The 24,542-nt window shown below is 39.4% G+C and overlaps 1 protein-coding gene across 1 annotated transcript in view; it reads right to left on the bottom strand.

Moving 5' to 3' along the window:
• FBN2 (fibrillin 2) overlaps nt 1–24,542 on the bottom strand; it is a 250,004-nt gene that overhangs the window by 40,035 nt on the left and 185,427 nt on the right. The window contains exons 42-48 of the mRNA XM_024193355.3: nt 21,062–21,130; nt 19,028–19,153; nt 14,499–14,624; nt 13,964–14,089; nt 12,771–12,887; nt 8,922–9,050; nt 8,257–8,376 (exon numbers count right to left, since the gene is read on the bottom strand). Of these exons, the coding sequence (XP_024049123.1) occupies nt 8,257–8,376; nt 8,922–9,050; nt 12,771–12,887; nt 13,964–14,089; nt 14,499–14,624; nt 19,028–19,153; nt 21,062–21,130 (813 nt within the window). The remainder of the gene's footprint in view (nt 1–8,256; nt 8,377–8,921; nt 9,051–12,770; nt 12,888–13,963; nt 14,090–14,498; nt 14,625–19,027; nt 19,154–21,061; nt 21,131–24,542) is intronic.

Below are 24,542 nucleotides of genomic sequence, written 5' to 3'. Positions count from 1 at the left end.
GAAGGTAGACCACTGAGCTAGCTACGCAGTGGGATAAGCTCCAGTACCCACAGTCTTAGCGATTCTGCACATAAGTATTAGGATCTTGCTCCCCCCCCCCGCCCCCAATGATTTATATAGTACATTGCTGCTCTGTTGTCCAGTATTACCTTGCCTGAGCAGAGGAAAAACTGGCACTTATAGAGAACTGCCCTGAATTCTAGAACATTGATGTGAAGACAAGCTTCTTGAGGAGTCCATTTGCCATGGGCTGTGGAGCCTGGCATCCCAATGAAGTAGAGAAGCTTCCGAGTGATGACCCTTGATGGGGACGGATACAAAAATGGAACTCCCACACAAACTCTGAGAGGACCCTTCCACCAACTGAGAGTAGAGAACTCTTGGAGGTATGGTCACTCACTTGAAAAGACTGATGGGGGTGTAAACCATTCAGAGACAGGCCTGAAAGCACTGAAGGTGAGGTCTTGCATGGAGCATCGCATACATGCAGGCCGACATGTGGTCTAAGAGCTGCAGGCAAGCCCTTGCTTTGGATTTGGGCTCTGATGTAGAGTGGAGATAAGAATGGCAGTTGTGGTGAGTATGCGCTGGTGGTTGAGGAGTCCAGAGTGGCATCAGTGAAGTCTGTGTGCTGTACCAGTGTTAGGATAGATGTTTCCAGGCTTAGAAAAAGGCCCAGGATGTAAAATAAGACTAGGGCCATGTTTGTTTCTGACTGGACCTCAAGGAGGATCCAGTTGCCCAGATAGGGAAAGATGATTATCCTCCCCCAGGTAAGTTGAGCTGCAATGACAGAGAGGACCTTTATAAAGGTCCTCAGAGCAGCTGAAAAGCTAAAGGGAAAGGCACAGTACTGGTAATGCTCTGTACCAACAACAAACCATGAGATGGGTGCTTAGCTACATGAAAGTGTGCAGCCTAGAGGTTGAGGACAATGAGCCAATCTCTGGGAATTAAGGATGGAATTAATGTTGCTAGGGTCAATATCTTGAAAGGCTGCAAAAAGATAAAGATATTCATAGATATGAGGTCTAGGATCAACCTCCACCCTCCTACCCTTTTGGAAACTGGGAAGAGGGGAGCAGAACCCTCTTCTGACAAATTCTGGGGGGAAATGGCTCAGTCACTCCCCAAAGTAGAGGTTGAATCTCCTGCCTTAGGAGACCCATGTGAGAAGTGTCCCTGAAGAGGCAGGAAAATGGGCCGGGAGGGAGGAAGGGGATGGAATGGAAATGAATGAAATATCCTGTGGAAACCACCTCTATGATCCAGCTGTCTGATGTGATGAGTTCCCAGGCAGGTAGAGGGGAGATCATCCCCAAAGAACAGATGGAGAGTGGTTTCATGAAACATGAGATCCCGTGAAAGGGGTGGCTCATGACCCTCAACCATGCTATCAAAGTGGCCATTTGATACTGGGAGGTCACCACTGAAAAGAGCCCTTTCTTGTGAGGTCTGGAAGAGTTCTGCATGTCTCATAGAGGTCTGGTATTAAAAAGGTTGAGAACATTGAGCAAGCTACGGGTTGCTACATCATCTTTTTGTTGTAGGCATATAGATCTGAAGGTATCCACAGGGTCACCCTGGAATCCTTAAAGGAGTGGTGTGAACTGTTGGTGTCACTACTGAAGAGCTTAGACCCTTCAAAAGGAAGGTCCTCCACTATATTCTGAATCTCCCGGGGGAAGCTGGAGGATTGTAGCAAAGAGGCTCGTCACATGATGATGGCAGTTGCCATCAAACGTGAGGCTGTCTCAGCTGCGTTGAGGGAGGTTTGAAGGGAAGTCTTCACAATCATCTGGCCTTCCAAGATGAGAGCTTGAAACTGCTCTGTTTGATCTTGTGGCAGGTAGTCACTAAAATGTGTACATTTAGCATAATTTGTAGAATCATATTTTGCCATTGAGGCCTGATGATTCGCAACCCTAAACTGCAGAGCAGCCAATGAGTAGCTCTTTTGGCCCAGAAGGTCCAGACTCTTGAGCTCTTTATCCAAGGGAGTCAATTTGGAATAAGCTTGTTGGCTGCTCTCGTTGACAGCATCCGTTATCAAGGAGTTGGGGGTGGGACGGGAGAAAATATATTCTAGTCCCTTGGCCAGTACATAATATTTTTGTTTGCTCTCTTGCAAATAGGCAGGATGGTAGCAGGATTCTGCCATACAGTATGGGGTGGTGACCATAAAACCTCATTAATAGGTGACCTAGCCCTAGGGAAGGAATGCACACTGCCTCCTAGGAAGTGTTGAGTTTCCTGGATTTCCTCCAGAGGGATCTGGAGTGATGCCACTATTCTTTTCATCAAGCCTTGAAAAGCCCTGAAGTCCTTTGCATAGGATGAATGTGGGGCCATTGCCACCTCATCAGGTAAGGAGGACGACTTTCTAAACCTCTAACTCCAGCTCCTCTCATCCTGGGGAGAAGGTTCCTGTGGTACCGATGTCTGTTGATAAAGATGGGGCTTCTTATGGGAGGGTATCCTATAATACTGGTCTGTGGGTTCCAGAAAGCCCACTGCAGTGGTGCATAAAGGGCAATACCTCCACAGAATGGAGCTGGACGGCAAAGGAGGTAGAATTCTGGATGGAAACATCCCAATCTGAGGAAGTATCCTCTCCGTGTCCTACTAAAAAGACCCAGGGATCAGCAGAGGAGCTGTATATCAGTACCAAGGGGGAGGAGACTGTATGCTGGGATGCAGGATAACCTAAGGACACTCTGGCTCCAAACGGTGAGATGGTAGCAGAGGGATCCTTTTGGGTACTCCTTAGGAGGGGAAACCTAGGTTCCTCTGTAACTAAGAGGGCTTCATAGGAGAGGAACCTGGATCATACCAGAGAGCCTGGACAGTGCTCAACAGGAACCTGAGATGGCACTGGGGACAATGAAAAATTACAGTCTGAATGCATGTGACCTGAGGTGGACAGAAGGTAAGGTCCATGTGCTGCTTGTGGCTGCATACATAAAAGAGCAGTACTGTAGCACTGGTTGAAGAAGTCTCCTAGAGGTCTCCAGTTCCAGTACTAACAACGGTGCCACTCATGGTGGTTTGTTAGAAGACATCTCGGCACGAGGCATACCAAAAGTCTTTTCTGGTGGATACTGGTATCTTGGTCCTGGGGCCTGCAGAAGCCTTAGCAGTATTCATACTGGGATGCAAAGTCTCCTTGCTCCCTGTCCTAAAGAAGTGACTTTCCCCTTTTGGAGAGTCTCTCTTGGGGGAATGGGTTTTCTTCCTCTATGTGTTTCACTTCTGAATCTGCCTTATGGTCTTTTGAAGTGACCAGTCTGGATCAAGTGACTGAGGCCAACATATGAGGGAAGGGAGTTGGACCCCCCCCCCACAGGTCTCAACGAGCACTCCATCAGGAGGAGCGTCAACCTATCCTCCCCCAGCTTGTGAGATCTGCTTTTAAGCCCAGTGCTCTTGCTCTTAGATGAGTCATATGACTCCAAGGCAGCTGGGATGCTTGTTGCTGAAGGGGAAAGACCTGTGGCAGGTCTGACAGGGTTTGAAAACATTGGGTCTTTGGCATAACCCAAGCAGGGAGGCTGTAGACAACCAGAGTGAGGGTAAAAGAAAAGTGATTGGGGGAGAGAGGCAGAAACAAAAACATGTGCTAAAGCAAATAAAAAACAAATATAACAATTAGGAAGACAATAAATAAAATACTTATTTTCTTAAAAAGATAAGAGCTGAGAAGTTAACAGTGGACTCCACTACGCTCTGTCTTAAGCAAAGGGCAGTTGAGAAGGAACTGGAGCAGCGGTATGCCTGCCTCTCCCTATACCCTTGCATCAGAATCCACGGATATATAGAGTGCAGGCATGGACTCTGCTACTAAAATCTCTGCGCAAGAGTGCACAAACACATGCACATTCTATGGTGGAGCACACACAGGAACAAAGGAGAACTGCATTTCCAACACACAATTTGGCAGATACTGCTTCCTAAAACTGCCTTTGGGAATATATTAGGCTCCAGAAATATTTCATGTTATGAGACAGATGTTAGAGAATCTAGCAGGCATGAAAGTGAACACTGATACCATAATGGGCATGGATGCCAGAGCACAAAAGAGAGTACAACGATTTAAACAACATTCTGATGATAGCTCCAGAGCTGCAATTTTCTGGGTCCCTGAAAGACATCAAACTCTCCACCTGTTCTTTGAAAGGAGGGCTGGGAGTAGTACTATTACAGTGTTATGGAACTGATTGATTACCAGTCTCATATGCATGTATGGCTATAATGGCTGCAAAGAAGATGTATCTGCAAATTGAAAAAAAGAGACCAAGTCTGGCATATGGATGTACTAGATTTCACAATTTTATGGCCATAGCTTCAAAGCAGAAAGTAATCATAAATCTCTGATTGCAATACACAAAAAGTGGCTTGCAGAAGCACTATCAAGGATATAGTGACTACTTTAAAAAATACAGAACTATGATGTGACCCTGAAGTTCTAACCTGGATACCACTAAGTAATGGCAGACACACTCGCAAGAGATTGTGGTTCCTACAGAGTGATGAGAAAGAAAAACATTGGAATGAATACACAAAGAGCACCTTTGGAATGACCACATCAAAAGAGCTAGAGAAGTTGTATTCTGGCCACAGATGAATAGTGGCATTGAAGAAATGGTGAGCAGAACGGCGAAACGTTTCAGAAGTACAGAGATTCCCAGCAGAAAGAACCAATGATTCGATAGGAACTCACAATTTCATGCAGCAAAGTCAGAATTGACATACTCAACTTTGGGAAGACATGATCACCTGGTTATAATGGACTATTTTGATAATTTCCCAGTAGTCACATATTTTAAAAGATGAAGTCTAGGTGAAATGGGTGAACCCTAGGGATCTTCTTGTGTTTCTGGTCCTTTTCAGATTCTCCAGCATGGAACTAGAAAGATCCAAACCCTCAAAAGGCAAGCTGATAGCCATTACCTGAACTTCTTGGGGAAGGTCAGACATTCTCAATTAGGAAAGTTTCAAACAACTGCAAAATTCATAGATCTGCTGTTCTAAACATCATAGGATACTCTAAGAACCTGTTTCTGGCTTGAATTGATTTGATTCTTATTTGATAGCTGTAATACTGTATTCTTATTTTAATATTAATAATTTATCGTTGGTGATTTGATTTTAGTTTAACAGTTTTAATAAAATTTATAAAATAGATACTGTCTCACATTTATTTCAACAAGCAATATGGGTCCAGAAGTTTTGGAGGCCTGGGTTGACTTCCAGGTGGTCAACCTAAAAGCCTGACCAGCTCCCCTAATTAGTCTTTGCTTCTCACAGGGGTCATGCATGTTGTAACTCTGTCTCATGACCTCTAGTCAAATCAAATCTCATTAGAGGATCAAAATGCTCTCCAGATCTTGAGAGAGAATGATGAAAAATAATGACATTTAGAAAAAAATACAATAATTACTGACTTATGGTACAACATCTGATGTAATTGCACATGCAAGGAGACACACTGTACTCCTGACAGAATTCTGTGCCAATGTGGGGGTGCAGAATTCATATGGCCCACATATTTCTGTTCCCCCCATGCAGAAAAATGCAAAAGAAATCTGCGGGGGCACATGTGTCTCTTCTCCGGCAGCCCAGCCTGCCTGGAGCAGCTTCAGAGATGCAAATCACTCTGGTAGGAAGGGGGGATCGGTGTGCGTGCATGCAGGGGACACGTTGATTACTGTCAGGGGGCAAGGCTGGCCAACAAGCGAGAGAGACTGTCCCCTTCTCTTGATACTGTGGCTCCGGGGGCATGGAGGAGGGTAGGTCTTTTTGTTATCCAGGAGGAAGGCTCTGTCCCGGAGGCAGAAGTGTAGCAGTCCCCCTGCCTAGTAAAATGTAATTTCTTGAGAATTGAAAAAAACAATTAAATATTAGTATCATGTTACTGAAAATTGTTTGTTTTTAAGTTAAAGAAAATAGCTTTTGTAAAAAAAAGAAACACATTTTGTTAATGTTGCTGTTGATGGTTAATTGATCTCATTCTCTGAGGAAGAAATGTAGCAACCGGTCTGCATAGTAACATTGTTAATTATTCCATTGTTAGTTAACTGTTCCCGTTCTCAGTCAGTTCCCCCAGGAGCATAAAAATTTGTAGACGTTTTAAGGCCCCTACATTGCCAGAGTAATGTAAAGCCTTATAAATGACCGTAAGGGAATCAGCTAGGAAGATCTATGCACTTTCTCACTTTTTTTCCTGTGCCAAAGTGGCACAATGGAGTTAGATTTTTACTTACCCATTTAAAAAAAAAGACTTTTGAGGGCAAATAAAACATTTACCAAGCAGGTAAATAAACGTCAGGATAATCAGAACCAAGCACTTCCCAAAGTACCCAGCTAGGTCCAGGACAATGATTAGCAAAACTGTATGACTTTCATGTGTGAAAGTCAGAGCAATTTATAATGACATTCTACCTTTTCCCTCCCCGTTTGGTGTTCTGTAATGTAATTTAAATGAAAATCCAGGATTATAACTGGAATGCAGGGTATTAGTTACCAAGTATTTGTAACTTATCTTTCATGTGTTTAGGAAATGCTGAATAGTTATTGTGACTTTTTTCTGTATTGTAGTTTAAATAACTTACCAAAACAATTGAAACGGGTGTGACTATATTGCATTATTTTGACAAATAAAATCTGCAGAATTTTGCATAATTTTTAATTTTTTGACAAAGAAACCCCCCAGGAGTAACTCTGCCTTCATTCACACATCTAGCTCTAGTTGCACAGCTGTAAATGAATTGAATTTAGCAATAATAAACAAATTTCAGATACAGTAACAGAGCATTACAAAGAAGGCTGCACATTAGAAAAGCAACATTAAATAAACTGAATGCAAAACATTGTGATATAAGTCAAAATATTAATAGAATTTTTTTAACCCAGCAGGATGAAGAAAGTAGGAATTTGCGATTCTGTTTTTTGTTGGAACTGCAAAGGTTGATTAAAGGGAATATTTGATACTTTTATTGTGGTGTTGTCCTAAAACATACAAGACACTGAGAGGAAATTAAACATGGTCTTAAACAGTGATATTCCTGGGGACGCAACAACTTTCATTTGGAAGGATTTTATCACTGTCGGTGATTTGGACTCATCTCAAACTCAGTTGTTAATATAGGCAGCAGCAGCAGCCACAAGAAGCTGCAAAGTCGGCAGGCAAACTGAACCATGTAGAATGATACTGGCATGAAAAACTTGTGATCTTAGAAAATACATCATACTTTTAAAAGAGGAAAATCTACAGTGTCTTTGAGATCCGCCTCTGTTCCTAGATTTAGATAGATTAAATTGTTACAGACTAAATCTTAAAGTATGAACAGAGGTTTTCTTCAGTCCTTACTTGAGCAAGTCTCTCACTGACTTCATTATATATATATATATATATATATACACATACATACACACACACACTTTTAGGTTCATGGTAGCCCTCTTAGTTTTCCTGATGAGGACTGAACTTGTTTTGGTATTGTTTCTAATTTGGTAACTATGGTTTCAATTCCTTGCTGCACTGGAGCAGAGCTCTGTATTTCTCCTCCACAAAACAAGAAAAGAAAGGTGATGTTAAAGTGTTGAACTGATTTTCAACAGGGTTCTCAAAGATATTCTAAAACTGAAACAAAGATCTGTTTCGTCATCTCTGCTATGAATGTGGGATTGAAATCTTGATGCACATGCTCCCACGGGCTGTAAAACTCAAAAACAGAAAACATCTGGTATGAGAAACTGATTTAGAAAACTCTGTTTCCATAGGGAAGAGTAGCTCAATAGTTTAATTAAGATTTTTAAACTTCAAATTCTATGATACGAGATACTTCTAATAGCTGGTTTAATGTACTGCTTGCCAAAAATTACAATTTTTGTACTCACTGTATATATTCAGTAGATAATCTCTCTTTTTACATTTGGAAAAAAGATTAGGAAAAGAAAAAGTCACTGTAAATTCTTTGAGCATTTGACAAAAAATGTTTTTCATTCATCCAAATTAAAAAATAGAGTTCTTACATCCTTTTCTCTCACCACAGCTCATCATATCTTGCCTGCTGACTAAAAGGACAGCTGCTGATGGCTGCGCTTATTCCTTATTACACATTCCGGGCCATCATGACTTGCTAAAATAGAGGAGGCTTTTCATCAACAATATTTACATGTTTTTCATCAAGTTTGCACCAGAAATTCTACTATATTGGTAAATCATTCCGAAGTAACACTAACAGTTAGCCTTACCAATACAGCTTTCACTTTTCACTTCATATCCTGGTGGGCAGATGCATCTGAATGACCCTTCCAAATTCTGACAAGTACCAGGAAAGCATGCACCAGGAAGTGCCATACACTCATTAGTATCTTAAAAGAATAAATAGAATATATAAGGATTTGGAAATTTTGAAATTAATGCAACAGTGAATTATTTATGTTTATGTAACAATGGCTGATAATATTGTCATCCACAACAGAGATGTAAGCCAGAGGGTTGTCTTTTATGAGCCTTCTTTCCTGACTTCATCAACTTAAACAAGCTAGGGAAAGGAAAACAAATGACATTATTCTAAACCCTCAAGCTTTTGCCACCAATTTTCTTAATGTAAATCTTTTGTTCTCAATATTCTATCTTGGATATTCAGATTGTAATATTTACTTCTAAATGGGGCCAACAGTTTGATTATTTCTTTTTTAATAATATATGGAGATATACCTATCTCATAGAACTGGAAGGGACCCTGAAAGGTCATCAAGTCCAGCCCCCTGCCTTCACTAGCAGGACCAAGTACTGATTTTGCCCCAGATCCCTAAGTGGCCCCCTCAAGGATTGAACTCACAACCCTGGGTTTAGCAGGCCAATGCTCAAACCACTGAGCTAGTTTGGAATCTCCAGTTGGTTTAGTACATACCAATGCAATTCTTGCCATCCGGAGTAAGTTCATATCCTTCATTACATAAACATTTGAAAGAACCAATTTCATTAAAACATCGTCCATTTCTGCACACCTGACCAAAGAAGGAACTGCACTCATCAATATCTGTAAATAAACGAGAGGTTGAGCCTTTCCAAGACGTCTAACAGTTAGAATGTATATGCAGACACAGTATCATATAAACACACTGAAGTTGCAATATATAATTCCATGGAAGAGACAAATCCTGAGCAGCAAGGGAACTGTTGGCAGCTAGTGGAAAGTAACTCTCACTTCAGTACATTAAGGCATATGTTCTATTTAAACAACACCCCATTTTATAGGGTATTACAATTTTTAAACTTGCAGCATTACATCAGCTACTGCATCTGGATATGTTCAGTTGCTGCCAAGTGATTCTTTGTGCGATACTACCTTCAGACACAGAGAAGAAAATGTTCCATGGAGCATTTTGCATTTTACCTGGCGTTTTAGATGTGCTCAGGTTTTCACTGAACTTGTTTTGTTATTTTTCACGTTTTTGGAAATGTAGTAGATAATGTTTTCACCTCTCTTAGCCAGATGCAGTCAGCACTGAATCATCCTGCGTCCTGCAAGCTGATTCTGTAGTTCAGGAGACCATGACAAGTGGGAGACTGAGCATTGGAAATGCCCAATTAGCTCTACAGAGCCATTTTAGTAACATAGATTTAAAAAGACAAGTGTACAACAACAGTGCAGATGGGAAAGTATGGGGTGGATGGAAGGAAAAGAGTGTGTGTTCGGTAGAATAAGAAGCTAGCTGTTAATTCTAGTTGGTTTAGAGACAACTTATGCTTTGTTATTTAAAATATTTTAATTTGAGACTTGAAGATTAAATGCTTCTTCTATCAGGTATATAATCCTTATTGTTTACTGCAGAGGTTTCAACCGTCCTCTGAAACATCTCATTCTGGTTTCTGTTGATAACAGAATACTGACCTAAATGGAACACTGATCTGATGCAGTATGACAATTTCTGTGTTACTGGTTACAGCGCATGAACCATTTTTCTCTTTCCATGCTGTTCACTCCATTCAAATATTTGTAGTTGGTTATTATCTCCTTGTGATGAGCTATTCTATCCTTCAGTGGGCCGGGACATGGCTAAGGGAGAATGCCATGGGGCTCCAGGCCAGGAAGGCGAATAGTAATGAATGACCCTGGGCTATGAATCAACTTGAGCTTGTTAGCCTCCTTGAAAACAGCATGGAGCCATTATGAGAGAGGAGCATAGCTGCTGGGGCTACTGGGAGTGGATCAACAGCCATTCTGCCACACCGAAGGGACTTCAGTTCAGTGCTGTAGATTTTGTTCTGTTTAAAGCTGCATTCTGTTGCCCATGTGCAGCAAGTTTTGCTTTTTTCCTTCTGCTGGGGGAGAAAAGGATGTAAAAATGATTTATAGACTGTGTTTTGGTTTTCTCCGGGAGTTGGAAGGAATTTAAAGACTTTTTTCCACCTGTTCAGCCTGTGTGAAGGCTCTTACTTCCCCCTTAAAGGAGAGGATGTCAACTGACCTAGTCTGTTCTCCACCCCACGAAGGCTTTAATCTCCCTCTTAAAAAAGATGATCCAGGAACCATGGTTGTACAAAACTATCAAAAGCTTAGCTGTACTCTGGAAACAGTGGTGACTGTGGGTAAGTGAAGTAATCTTGGGAGGGCAAGAGAGTTTGGGAGGCCAATCGAGACTGCTTCCTTGGTACTGGGGTTTCCCTCTTTCCCTAGTACTGAGGACACTCCCTCTTTTACACTGGTATGGAAGTTCAGCTATGAAAATCTGAGGTGGGCTGGTGACAAGCTATTAGTCTAGGGGTAGGAAGTATAAAGGGAGGGGAGGAAGTCTTAACAACAACAAGAAGGGGTCCAGAACCCAAGTTTCCAGACGAATGCTATGTGACTTGATCAAAAAGGAAAAAATAACGTATAGACAGTGATATCATGAACACTTTTGCAATGTATGAACATGAATGAAAAGAGGTACTGAAGTGAGCTAACTTAGAAAAAACGCAAATGAAGAAAATTATTTATTTGAATCAGTGGTTCTCAACCTATTTAACATTGTGGGCCGCATATGCAGCTCTCTATGTGTTATGTGGGCTGCATCCACACAATATATATACTACCTGTACATCTACAAAAAATAAGCTTTAGTATTTGTTATATGATAGCAATATGATTCAAATAGATATTGTACCTTTCTTTCAACACTGGCAAATGTCTACCAAGAGCATTATAATTTAGCAAAATAAGGCAAAACATTCACTGTTAAAATTAATTAATTTACTGTAAGGGTAGCATGGCATGGTGTACTGCCACCCTCACTTCCGCAGAGCTGGTCTGAGTGCCCAGGGAGCATAGCCCCAGAGCCTGCCTGCAAAGATGACTGCCCTGCAGTCATCTAGCCCCCCCACCCAGGGACTGCTCCCCAGCATTCAGACCCCCACCAACACTGGGCTGGCACACATGCCTGCCCTGTAGAGACAGGGTGCCCTCTCCAGGGCAGAATGCCCCTCCCAGGGACTGCTCCTCCAGCAGCCCCCCCTGCCCAGCAACTGCCCCCAGCATCAATCTCCCCCAAGGACTGCCCCCAGCCACCAGTCTGTCCCTCATGCACCAACTGCACCCTCTCCCATGGCCCTAACTCCCTGCACTCCCACTCCTTGCCCCAGACCCTGCCTGCGACTCCCACGACCCTAGCACTCCCACCCCTGCACCACCCACTCTGCACCTGTACTCTGACACATAGCTCAGCTGTGCAACCCACCCTGTCCACCTGCCACTGCAGTCCTGGTGCCAGGGAGCCTGCTCCAGCCGGGGTCACTGGACCTGCGATCTTGCAGGGTAGGGGGGTGATGAGCATCCTGGCCTCCTGTCAATGCTGTTGGGCCCAATCCTGCTGGGGTAAGGGGCTGACACCGTTGGGCCTGATCCTGTGCCACCCATTTTTGCACCCCCCGGCTGGTTCTGCGCCCAGGTCAGGTGCCCCTCCCACCTCACCCTAGTTACAGCCCTGAGAATGTCACTCGGGCCGCAGCTGTGTGCTGACTGGGACGCAAGGGACCATTGAGAACCACTGATTTAGATGTTATTAATGCATTGGGCAAACGCCCAATTGTAAATAACGTATTGTAAATAAGGAAGAGTGCCATACAACATGGGATGAAGTATCATTTACAGTAATGGCCCTGAATCATTACTATGGCTGAAGAATGCTCAGCACAAGTCTCCAGTGGGAGTGAGGAGTGATGCAAAAGATACTTTGAGACATATTTGCAACCCCTGAAGATGCTGGACCAGTCCCTGATGTGATTTATGCTGGTTGCCAATGGCCCCCAAGGACTGTCACAGCAGTTGGGGATCAGTAGAGTATAAGGGAGTATCAGTCATGCCTCCTTTCCTTCTACACCAGAAGCCAAGAGAGGCGGATGGCACAAAAGCCACTATGGCTACACTACTCAAAGGTTTCTCAATGTAGAGGAATCCTCCAGTGGCTGGGACTGCTTTGCACTATCAGAGCAGAGCAAAGCTCTCCCAGTGTACCAAAGAATGAGGGCTTGCATCTTTTTAAAGAATGAAACAAGAAAATTGTTTAAATGATATCCAAAATAATGATTTCTTGAGAAAGTGTTATCTACAGAAGTGCACAGATGAGGTAACAATATCATTTTCTGCACTTCCTTGCCTTTGCTAGTACCCTGATCAGCTCCGACTATGGTTTTGGGGTTTTTTACGTTTCTTTAAATACAACCATATGTGACACCAAATCAGCAGCAATTAAATTAAAGTTTGGATTAAAGTACTTACCCATACAGTCATTATTATGAGTGAGCTCAAATCCTGGGTAACAAAGACAGTTATATGATCCAACTGTGTTTTTACAAGTTCCATTTCCACAGGGATGGCGTTCACATTCATCAACATCTGCAAAGACAAAGAAATTTGTAGACAGGAACTTGTCTTCCCAATTGTTTGTTAATGTGGTATGCACACAAAAGGGTCTTGAAAACGCTCTTTATTCAAGTATTAGTTTCTAGTGTGTTTTTAAGAAAAAATGGCAGTTTTCATGATTTTTTGCAGAATTTTTAAATTTATTTTTTGTAATGTGGAAGGTGAGACTTGAAATTTTTTGTAACAGTTGGCAGGATTATAGGGATATTTTTACCATATGCAATTGTTTTCAGGATTTATGTTTGAAACCGTAAAAACTGTTAGTTTAAAGTTATGAAATATTGTTACTTTTTTAAATAATCGAAGTTTGGATATTTGGACTAAGAACGAGTCAGTTGCCAAGTACCCTGCACAAATAATTTGAATGTGATTCAGTTTAAAAAAAATTGAGAAAAGGAAGACACACATGGACACACAGCAGCATATGAAGAAGTTTCCAATATTTGAATAATAAGAAAATTGGAACACCGCCTATATTTCCAGAGGGACACTGAATTCCTATTTAGAGCCAGAATTTACACGAGAGCTTATTTACAAAAGCTGCAGTAGCTATATTTGGCTGTTTTCTCAAAGCATTAACCAAACAGTGACATAAAAGGAGCTGCATACATGCATTACCTTTTCATAATAATATAATGTCTACAATTTTAAAAATCTAAACAGACCAAAAGGTCAAGAACAAGAACCTTTGGTTTTGTGATTTATGTATCTTAGTGACATCTCTTTCACATCACCATATGAGCACAATGAGAATAAGGATTTAATCATATTAAATTCCCTTCAATATGAAGACATTCATCATCACATATCTTTGTGAACACTGATTTTATATTTTATTCAGTGATGTGTGGCCCTGAAGATGTGGCCCAGTGATGTGTGGCCCTGTGGCTACTCCAAAGCACTTTGCACTTTCTTAAAGGAAATTCTAATTTGTCTAATTGATACTTAATATATGAAATCAGTACTTTAATAGGAATGTAACCTCCTAATACAATTCAAATTCTAGATACATTCCATTGTCTAGAATTCAAAGCATATCCCTTCCATACCCATGCACATGGTTTGGTCTTGGGATGCCTTAAAACCATTGTGACAGATGCACTGGTAACCTCCTTGCATGTCTACACACATGCCATGACTGCAAACATTAGGAATTTCCAAACATTCATTGCGATCTATAACAAAAATATAAAACACATGACATACTTTATTTTTTTCATTCATTTTTCACAAACATGTTTTTACAAAGTTAGTAAATTATTTAAATCATGCTCAGAATTATCCATAACCAAAACTGAATCATTACAAAACTGTTTTTATAGGAACTTTCTTTTTGTCTATACATTTTGAGGTCTCAAACATATTCTAGCAAGCAATAGCTTGACCTCAAGAAAGTTGTTTTAAAATCTCATGGAGTTTCTTATTATTATGAACAGAGAAATATGGCTAGAGCATAAAGTTTTTACATAGTTTTTACAAGCAAACTAAAAAAAAATGGTTTCTCTTGCATCTCAACAGGAAACATGTAAATGTGATAGATACAAATGGATTCAAGCAAAGCAGTGGAATCAATTGATTTCTTACCAATACAGGCACCATTAGGTGAAAGTTTGAAACCTGCAGCACATTCACAGCGGTAACTCCCAGGACTGTTGATACAGTCTGCATTTCGCTGACAGAGATTGTCTCCATTGCTGCACTCATCAATATCTGAAACATAAAGAATCCTAATTCAAATGTCAAGTACCACAATATATTTATTTGGTCTAGAGTGCAAATATTTTTAGTGCCATGGAAGGATAACATGGAGAATGGAGATTCTGATCCTGATTTTCCTCTCACTTGCACCAGTGTAAGCTAGTCAATAGAATGAACTGCAGCTAATAGAATTCCATCAATGAAAAACTGGGGTTAGGAGAGAATCAGACATTATGGATCTAAGCCCTGTTGCAATAACTGGGCCTACAAATTTGCCCTAATTGTAAGCTTAACTATAAATGTAAGTAAAAATTCAAGACATGTTACAATAACCTATAACAACATATGTTAATGAAAAAAGGTGCAAAAGCAAAACAAAAAGACTAAATTAGTCCAAACAAAAATGCCTACTAATATAACTCAGGGAGCGTGTTAAAATCATGCTTGGTAAGCCAAAAAAGTGCAGAACTGAAAATCAATGAACTGAAATTAGAAATTAGGCCTAATTAATAAACCCTTTTTGGGTCCTTAAAAAAATTTCTTTGGGAGAAAAATTGGTAACTGGAGCAAGCTTCATCATCATGGCTGCTATTCCCACCATCTCCTGAGACCTAGGATCTGATTCAACCTAATCCTGAGAGATGTCCTGACCAGCCCGGGCTAGAGCAAGAGACCCAGATGACACCGCTACCACCAGCTAAATCTCAAACACCATCTGTCCCAATGTCCTTTTCCTTCTCTACCTTATGTCTTCTCTTTCATCTCTCTCTCCCCTTTTTCCTTTCGTCTAATAGGAGTCTGGTTTAGTTGGTCAGGACTGTATATCTTGTAACACAGCTGTAAGTCTGTGCTCATAAAGAGGTAGCAAAAAGCAGTGCCCCAAGCAGCCCCAATTCTGGTACAAGTTTGCTAAGTCAGGGAGTGCCTGATAAGACCATACGTGGTGCCTGTCCTTTTCCAGTGGTAAGGTTGTAAGTGAAACTGTGAAAGTCAACCCCAGGAGACAGTGGCTGCATTTTCTCTTTGTTGTTCTTTTCTCTCCCCTTTCATGTGTGTTTGTCTTGTTTTATCGTCTTAGGAAATGGAATCTGACTTTAACAACAATAGCAATAACAACACATGCAGCCCGTTTCAACTAACTATTTCTCTCCCCACAAAAGGACAGTTATTACCATCTTTAATGGCATCTTAAAAAAATCCAGTCAAACAAGGGTTTTTTTTCTTTCTAAAATCTCTCTCCAGATAAAGGGAAAATATCCCAAAGAGTGTTAGTAAACTAAAAGCCTTATTTAACACATTACATTTCTTTAATTGCTTTTCTGTCTTTTCTGTATCTTTAAGATAAGGTTAAAATGATTTTTAAATGGTGTGTTTGCCAAGGTACTAAGCAGGCTAAGGTCAGTGTCAAACCCTAATCTTTTTAAAAACTGTTTAATGCTGAACAGTTTCAAAGTCACGTTAACACTTTTGACTCTTTGGGTCCATAGATTCTATCTAAATTAATACAACATTTTATGTCCCTAGGTGAATCTAAAGGGTTAATATGTACTTAAAAAGCTGGCAACTTGGCAAACAGACAATTGTTTTAAAGTTAGTTTAAAAAAACAAGGGTTTATAAACATAAAATTGGGAATTTAAGTTATTGATACAATGCAGAAGTCAAACAGTGTATTTAAAAAATCCTTACGAGAAAGTGTGGGTAAGTTGCAAAGGGTGTACAAAATGTGGGGCAGCAGGGAAAGGAAAAAGTTTGCCAATTTTTTAATAAAAGCCATATTTTTACAGTATAACAACTTCAGTTGTCAAAAATGTGTTAAAAATCAGCCTTAAACTGGAGGAAAACCCCAGAAGTATCAGAATGTAATTTAACAGTTTGCTTTGCATGATTTTAATTTTTTTTTAAAAGAGTTATCAATTGTATTATAGCACTTCATTTTTAATCTTTTTACATGTGCTTTGTTTTGTTTTCCCTTTTTCTTTTATTTTAGGGGTTGTAGTTTTTGTAAATGGTAAAAATGTCATAGGTTTAATGTAAAGGCATTTTTTAAAAGTGGCAAAAAGGAAGTGTAGTTATAGTGTAGCAATTTTTACTAAAAGTACATGTTGGGTAAACCCTCCTGTTAGCAGAACGCCAGCTTAATTCAGCACTGCTACTGCACTGACTGTGAATTAAATTTCAAGAAGCCCCCCTAAAACAAGGAGTTTTGCAGAACCAAACCTTCTTGTGATTGTTTTGGGTTTTGCAATTAATTTTTCCTGTTTAGTTTTTAATGTCAATAATTATTGCTGTTGTTTTGTGCATGTAAGATAGGACGATGCTAGTATTTACAGGTTGGATCCCCATAGTGGGGTAAATTGCCACAATGGCCATGTTGGCCTCACAAATGTTGATGAAGCAGGTGGGCAGGATCTGTCAGTCTAAAAATGCTTGCAAATTTTTACCACCCTTGGACGTTGCAAAAGGCTCATGAATGCAAAAGAGGTTCCAAAGACATCATTTTGTTTCTTCTTTTTATAAAGGGCAACATACTTAGGTAAACATGCCATCGGGGTAAAGTTTTTCCCCAAATAAGCAAGTTTAACCACTCATGAATTAAATTTTTTACAGTTATGTAAATGTGCAACTTTAAATAGTTTTAACTGTGTCACCGGAGGGGAGGGGGGGGGGTAAAGAAAGTCTTTTCCATTTTTACCCATTCTGGGCATACAGCCAAAAAAGTAATAAAAGCCAGTTTGTTTTTAAACATCTTAAAACATATAAGAGTACCAGATCTAAGTTTTGTTTTAGCTATAAATAAAGTTGCAAGTTTGTAGCTTTGTTACTATCTGAAAGGTTTTACTGTAATTTTTGTAATATTTAATTATATAATTTTTTTAAATTCCAGTTTTAAAATAAAAAAATTGCAATATTTGCAATTAAAAATATAGCCAAGTGCCTTTTCTCCCCCGTATATGCTCAAAGTAAAATAAGATTTTTGTTTGTAATTGAAATTTTATGAACCAAAGTCTGACCTGAGGTGGAACTGGTTCATAAAAAAGGGATTATGTTGCAATAATTTGGTCTACAAATTTGCCCTAATTGTGAGCTCAACTGTAAAGAAAATCAAAGTTCATAAAATGTCACAACAACCTATAAACAAAAAAATTCATGAAAAAGGTACAAAAGCAAAACAAAAAGACCTACCAACATAACTCAAGGAATGTGTTAAAATCATGCCTGGTAAACAAAAAAATCCTGGAACTGGAAATCAATGAAGCAAAATTGATGTGTCATAAATTAGGCCTAATTGGTAAACAAAATAATGAGGGGATGGGTCCTTTAAAAAAAAAAAAAAAAAGAAGAGTCTGGGGAGAAAAGTTGGTTACCATGACACTGGCTGATGAAAAGACAAGAGAAGGGGAAGGATGCCCCATCATGGCTGCCCTCCTCTCCCATCACCTCAGACCCCAGATCTTCTTCATCCTAATCTTGAGACATGTTCTGACCTGTGTGTTTGCTATCAAATTAAGTAGTCTACGGTCTCTGTATACCAAACCCCAAACCTTGTTTAAAACTTTTTAACATTAAACAGTTTCCACAATCATGTTAACATCTTTAACTCGCTGGGCCCATATATTCCATCTAAATTAATACAACAGCCCCTCTGTATTGTGTTGACAATGGAACTGTAAAAGTCTGTGTAAATAAATAAATTAATTAAATAAATGTCTGGGTAAATAAATATACCTATGTAACTTTATATAATTAAAATAATAATTTAATTAAAACACTAGGAAAGTGGTGCAGTGTGTTAGTGTTTTAATCTTCTGGGGTGAAATCTTGACTCCTCTGAAGCTATGGCAAAATTCCCACAGAAGCAGGATTTCACCTCTAGACTTGAACTCAAATCCAAGGTTAGGGCAAAAGTGAAAATTATTATAGTGATCTAATTCTAATTCCCATGTTTTATTGTCATAACAACATTGCACAACTGGATATGACTAATATGTCTCTACCTAGGAGAGTACTGGTAGAGTAGATCAGGAATGAGATGCATTTGCAAAAGTGTGGTGTTCAAGAGAGTGCTGTTATTCCCTCATATTCAGGAGTGCTAAATTCACTCCCAAAGGTAAATAAGAAAACAAAACAATGCCTGGTCTAGAAAGGAGAAAGGACTGTTAAGGAAACATGTTTAAGAGTTAGTAGGTTGCATGAAAACCAATATAACAAAACCTGTGTCAGAAATTGGCTGGCACATACATTTATTTCTTTAAAGACAAGTACCTACTAAGGTCATTATGAGATAACCATTGAAAGAATGCTCACAACCTGTTCCTCCTAAGGTATTAATTGCACTGGACTTATGCCCTGATGCTCCTTTACAATAAGCATGCTTGTGGGGACAAAACAGAAAAAAACCTCTCATTCAGATCACCTTCACAGACCAAGAGTAGGTCACTGTAGCTGAATCCTGTGGGACATTCACAGCGGAAACTGCCAATCTGGTTAATGCAAACACCATTTGCACAGATCCCTGGGATCTCCTTACATTCATCAATATCTGAAAGTGAATATACATTAGTCACACAGAGTATTGTAAGGCTTTATGTACCACATGGATTCTCTATATTTCACTATGCTGTTTCTCTCTCTCTCTCTCTCTCTCTCTCTCTCTATCTCTATCTATATATATATATATATATAAAAACCTAAACATACTGCTGTTGTGAGAGATGGGGCAAATAAATTATATGATATTCAGTAAAGAAGCTCAAGATTTGGATTATTAAATCAGCTATGAAGCTGAAAGAAGGAAGAAAAGAGATATGGGAATGGGATAACACTGAATATTAAATATCTGTTTCCAGTATATAAAGTATTATGCATGCAGAAAAGTCCCAAAGAAACTTAAGAGGGAAGTTTCTTATAGGTAATTATGTAGGAGCAGGAATTTATAATTGTACTATGAGAATCAATGTATGATTTGATTTCATCCTGCCAGCCACCCTTTTTGAATAGCAGAAAGGAATGACAGGCCAGAACAATCCATATGACTGATTATGGTCACCCTTTTGTTTTAGGATAAGTTATAATGTCTACTATGGTTTCCTATATGTATTACAAATTAGGCACTCTAGTTAAATATACATTTCTTTGTTTTAAGGTTTTAGTAAGTAAGAGACAGGATCTTGTATTGTATCTATGTTAAGGAGATTAGAAGAATATTGAGGCCCTGAAGCCCCAATGTGAATTGTTTTAGTTATAAGATTTAGCAAGGCTTGATTTACAGTGTATTCTGCTGAATATAAAATACTGCTGTCCGTATACCTTTGAAGGTTTCTGTAAGAGATTGTTTGTGTGAATGAGGAATGCATGCATCAGGAAAAGATAAGGTGTGAAACCCATCACAAATGTCCAGATGGTCAAGAAAAAGTGATTGTCTCCTGGTCTTTCCAAGTCTATCAGAAAACATCCATTGTATGCGATGCTAAACATGTTAGCAGCATTGACGACCTCAGAGGTGAGGCAGGCACCCCCGAAGGCGAGACAACAAATAGGAGATAATGATGGGAAGCCTGACAATAACCATCAAATGATAACAGCAGAAAAACCCAAGATGAACACCACGTAAGGACTAATGATTACACAATGACATTGCGAAATGCATGGACTCAGATGGGAATTTACAACTATAAAGCCGGGGTGTTTTGCCATGGAACTCTGGGTTCAGTCCTGCAACGCCTCGGAGCATCGGATCGCAACTGACAGAGCCCAGCTCCTCACTCGTGCTCAATCTAACTGGCCATTAGATTGACTCGAGCTACAACAGACTGGTAACTATAAACATCAACTGGCAGGAGTGTGTGAGTGTGTGTGTGAGATACTGAAAAGCATATGCTAACTGTTGTATTTTCAATAAATGCGGTGTATTTGCCTTTCCCTCCTTAAAAGATCCCGTGTGCTTTGTATAGCATAACAATTATTCTTTTAAAGCGTCTATCAGTCATAACCATGTACTGGGATGGAGAGGGAAAGGAATGGTAGCAGTCATAAGAAGACCTGGCAATAGAAAAATACTTAATAAAAACTGAGATATATAATAAAAATCTTATTCTAAACTTTCTGAACTTTTCTGATATTGTCAGGATGTAGCAGAGAAAGGCAGACGGTTATACAGCTCCAAAGGGAGAGAGGGAAGCACGTAAAATGCCAGTTGCGGGAAGGGAGATTTTTTCATACAACTGTTATATTAAAATAACATTCATTATAAATCCAAGTAAACATGAGTTCTAGTGACCTGAACAAACCACATACTCTTGCAATTTATGATGTCACCAGAACCCCATGATGGAATTAGAGTTTTATTACATACAGTTGGTATACAGTGTTCATGGCAGTATTATTATATTGCTATGACACACCATGCTGCAAAAAATTACTTGTTGAAAATACATTTAATAAAACTTACCAACAGCTTTGCCAGTATGGATGTCAAAGGTGAAGCCAGGAATGTTCCCACATATGGTCTTAAATTCCGCTAAACATGAAACAAATTATGCATTTGTAAAGAATATGTATAAGTCCCTCAATAATTATTTTTTAAGTTTCCTCAGCTTTCCAAGAGCTCTTCCAGTCAATTCTAGTATTGATAGGAAACTGTGGTTTGTCTAAGTAAAATTTAAAAGCAAATTTGCCAATAAGTGCAGCTGCCACTCAGAAATTCATTCACACTTCTATATATCATTATTTGTTCCATTTGGAGATAGATCAGATGTTGAGTTTGGGAGAGCAGGCCTTCATTTTCTGTTTAAGCAGCACTCCTCACCCTACTTCTTGAGATTTGTTACTACTTTCTAATCTCCTACAGTTGAGGATCTACAGAGGCAATTTTACTAGGGAAACTGAAAGTAACTTAACAGTAACTAGGTTTTGTTGAATACATTAACTCTAAGGATCCACACTGGTCTCTCCTATTCCCCTCTCTCCTTCAGAGATTTTTGTAATTGAAATGGCGAGGAACTCAGGGAGATATAGGGGACTACTACTCCCTCTCTTCCAGGACATCTTGAGGATGCAGGATGTAGACAACCCTAATGGCTTTTACTACAATCTGTTGACCCCTGGCTTTCAAGGCAAGGCATGTGACTCCTAGAGTGTGGATTTGCAGTGGTGATATATTTAGATTAATTCAGTTACTTGTATATAAGCTTTTTTCCAGCATTTAGTGGAATCAATTAGTGCAGGGTGTGACAGCAAACCTCCTCTGTTAGACTTTACCAGCACAGCAATGTTCATAAGAAAATCTTCACAATACATGGTGAACTTTTAAAAGGGAAAAATGGACCCATTTTAATCAACATGTGTAGTTTCGCACAACAAGAAACATCTCTCCCTACGTCGAATCTGTAAAACACTGACTATTGGCAGCCTCGTGCATCTTGCAGTGAAATAGGGGAGCTGGGACAAAATAACTTTTTGTGTGAATACTTACCACTGAATACTGAGACAATGTTGAAATGTTACTAAGCTTTTCTTTCAGTCATTACATCAGCATTAAAACAAAGTGAAAACGGATTTATAGTTTCTGGTGTTAAGTTTCCATACTACTAACATTATGAGAAAATAAGGCACAATTTCCAGCAGTTAAGGCTAATTAACCATTAGTACAACCTTCCATGGGATGTGGTGGATTCTCCATCACTTGGGAGTCATTAAATCAAGAAGAAATATGTTTCTAAAAGACAAAAGGTTAAATTTGCAAAAGCACCTAAGTGATTTAGGCGTCTAAGTCTCATTTACGCACTGAGAAGCCTTAGTACTACTGACTCCCAGTCATGTCAATGCTTTTCAAATTTTTACCCATGTTCCAGTTCAACCACAAGTTTCTGGGCTTCATGCAGAAGTCACTGTGTGATATTCAATGACCTGTGCTATACAGGAAGCCTAACAGTGGTCCCCTTGTGACCTTAAAATCTATTAATTATTTTCACTTTCAGATAATTGGTCATCAGCAAAACATTTAGAAAAGCCAATTTCATCTGAAAACTTTGGGACAAACAAAGGCTCCACTAGGGGCAGCCATATTAGCTCCTTTTGGAGCCTTAATTTGGCCCTAAGTTTTCAGTTGAAATTAGCTTTTCTAAATGTTTTGCTGGTGACCAGCTATCTGAAAGTGAAAACAATTAATAGATTGTTAGGGGACCTCTGGACGCATTGTGTGTGCACAGGGCAAGAGCAGGCATAATGCAGGAAAAAATAGTATGTGATTGGCTAGTTAAAGACTGTTTCACAATGCATATGCAAAGGCAAAAAATGCCTTAATTTTGGCATTTTCTAACATTTGATTGCTTGACTTTGCATCCTTTACATTTTTAAATTTAGATTTTTGTATGTAATTTTCAAATACTATATACTGTACTTATTACTACATTACATTTCATAAAGACAGTAATATCCGAGAATTACCAGTAACTAATTCCTCATGATTTACTTATACCTCAAATGATGAACCAACCTGTCAGATACAATTTGGTCATAAATGAGAAGTGGCAGAGAGGGTAAAAACTTACAAGAGCATTTATTTTTGAAGGTTGGGGGCCTGTCTAATGTTAATAGATGTGATTCACATGCATGTGCAACATTAAACTATATAATCTTTGTTACCCAAATACACAAGACAGTGAGACTATTTGTCAAACATAAACATAAAAAACAAGAGTTATTCAGAAAGAGAAGATGTAAAGGCTAAGTTCATTGAGATGAACAATATAGTTCGCATCAAAGCATAACACCACTTTTAATGAGCTACTGGGCTGAAGCCAGCAAGCTGGTTACGGTCAATGCACCATAACCTCTGCTTCTGTGATGTGCAGCCTACACCCAGATTTCAGAACATACTCATTATCTCATAATAACTGTAGCTATTCAACCATTTACAATTGGAATTTGTGTTTGATACCCCGCACACAAACCCCTTCCTTAGTGGAATTAGAGGTTCAGAAATGTCTCCAACTGCAGCAAAAACATCTAAAGGAGAAAAGCCAACCAGGCAAAGTCCTGAAACAGAGATATTTTAACTCTGTAACTATTTGCAGAATTGCTGAGGCAAAGAGGTTTTAAAGAACATTTAAGAACAGCTACAGAGACACTTTCTTATTCAATGGTGTCACACAGCCATAAATACTCTCTGTATGAGATCCTGACATCATGTTATTGCAGCTCAAGATCGTGATGAAAGCATCACTATACTACGTTAGGATATTCCACCATAAATATGTTGTGGCTTTCTGTGACTGCAACATAGTATTTCATCTCTCACGCTTGCTTTCATTTCACACATTTGGTTGCTAGAAGAAGAGTACATATCTTCACTCTTCATACTCCTGCTACTGAAAGGAAGGAAGGAAAGTGTTTCTCCTTTCAGTCCCTTTTTGCTCCTTCCTGGCTGCCTGTAGGACAGGGTGTCTCCAAGCAGTTCTGATCCATTTGGATATCATTCTGTCCTCTGCCACGTGGTAGACAAGGGAGAGCAAAAGGACCACTTCAGTTATATGGACTCCACTAAAGATGCATCCAGCACTACAACTGCAGGTTGAGTATCACTGATTTAGGGGCAAAAACCAGTAACATAATAAAAAGCATCTTTTGCTATACAAGTGATTATTTTTATCCCAGTACATTATGAGACCTCTGCTTGATTGCTGAATGTCAGCATTTATTTATGAATTCCATGAATTACTATAGATTTGATGATTTTCCTGCTGGTGTTGTAATCCAGGAAGTCGTTCCTTCCTCATTTTGAGCTTTAGAAAAAAGTGGGATGCAAAAAACATTCAATTGCACTTTTCCTGAAATCCCATACATTGGGATGAAAAAAGGTATTCTGGTGGGGGTTTATCATGTTGACAAATGCACTGTGGTCTTTCTATTTGATTACTAATTTTGCAGGG

The sequence above is a fragment of the Terrapene carolina genome, unplaced genomic scaffold (genome assembly GCF_002925995.2).
Source record: "Terrapene carolina triunguis isolate 2854851 unplaced genomic scaffold, T_m_triunguis-2.0 Scaffold113, whole genome shotgun sequence".
NCBI classification, from domain to species: Eukaryota; Metazoa; Chordata; order Testudines; family Emydidae; genus Terrapene; species Terrapene triunguis.
The sequence above is the reverse complement of the archived record's forward strand: the minus strand, read 5'-3'. Positions and strand labels throughout refer to the sequence as shown.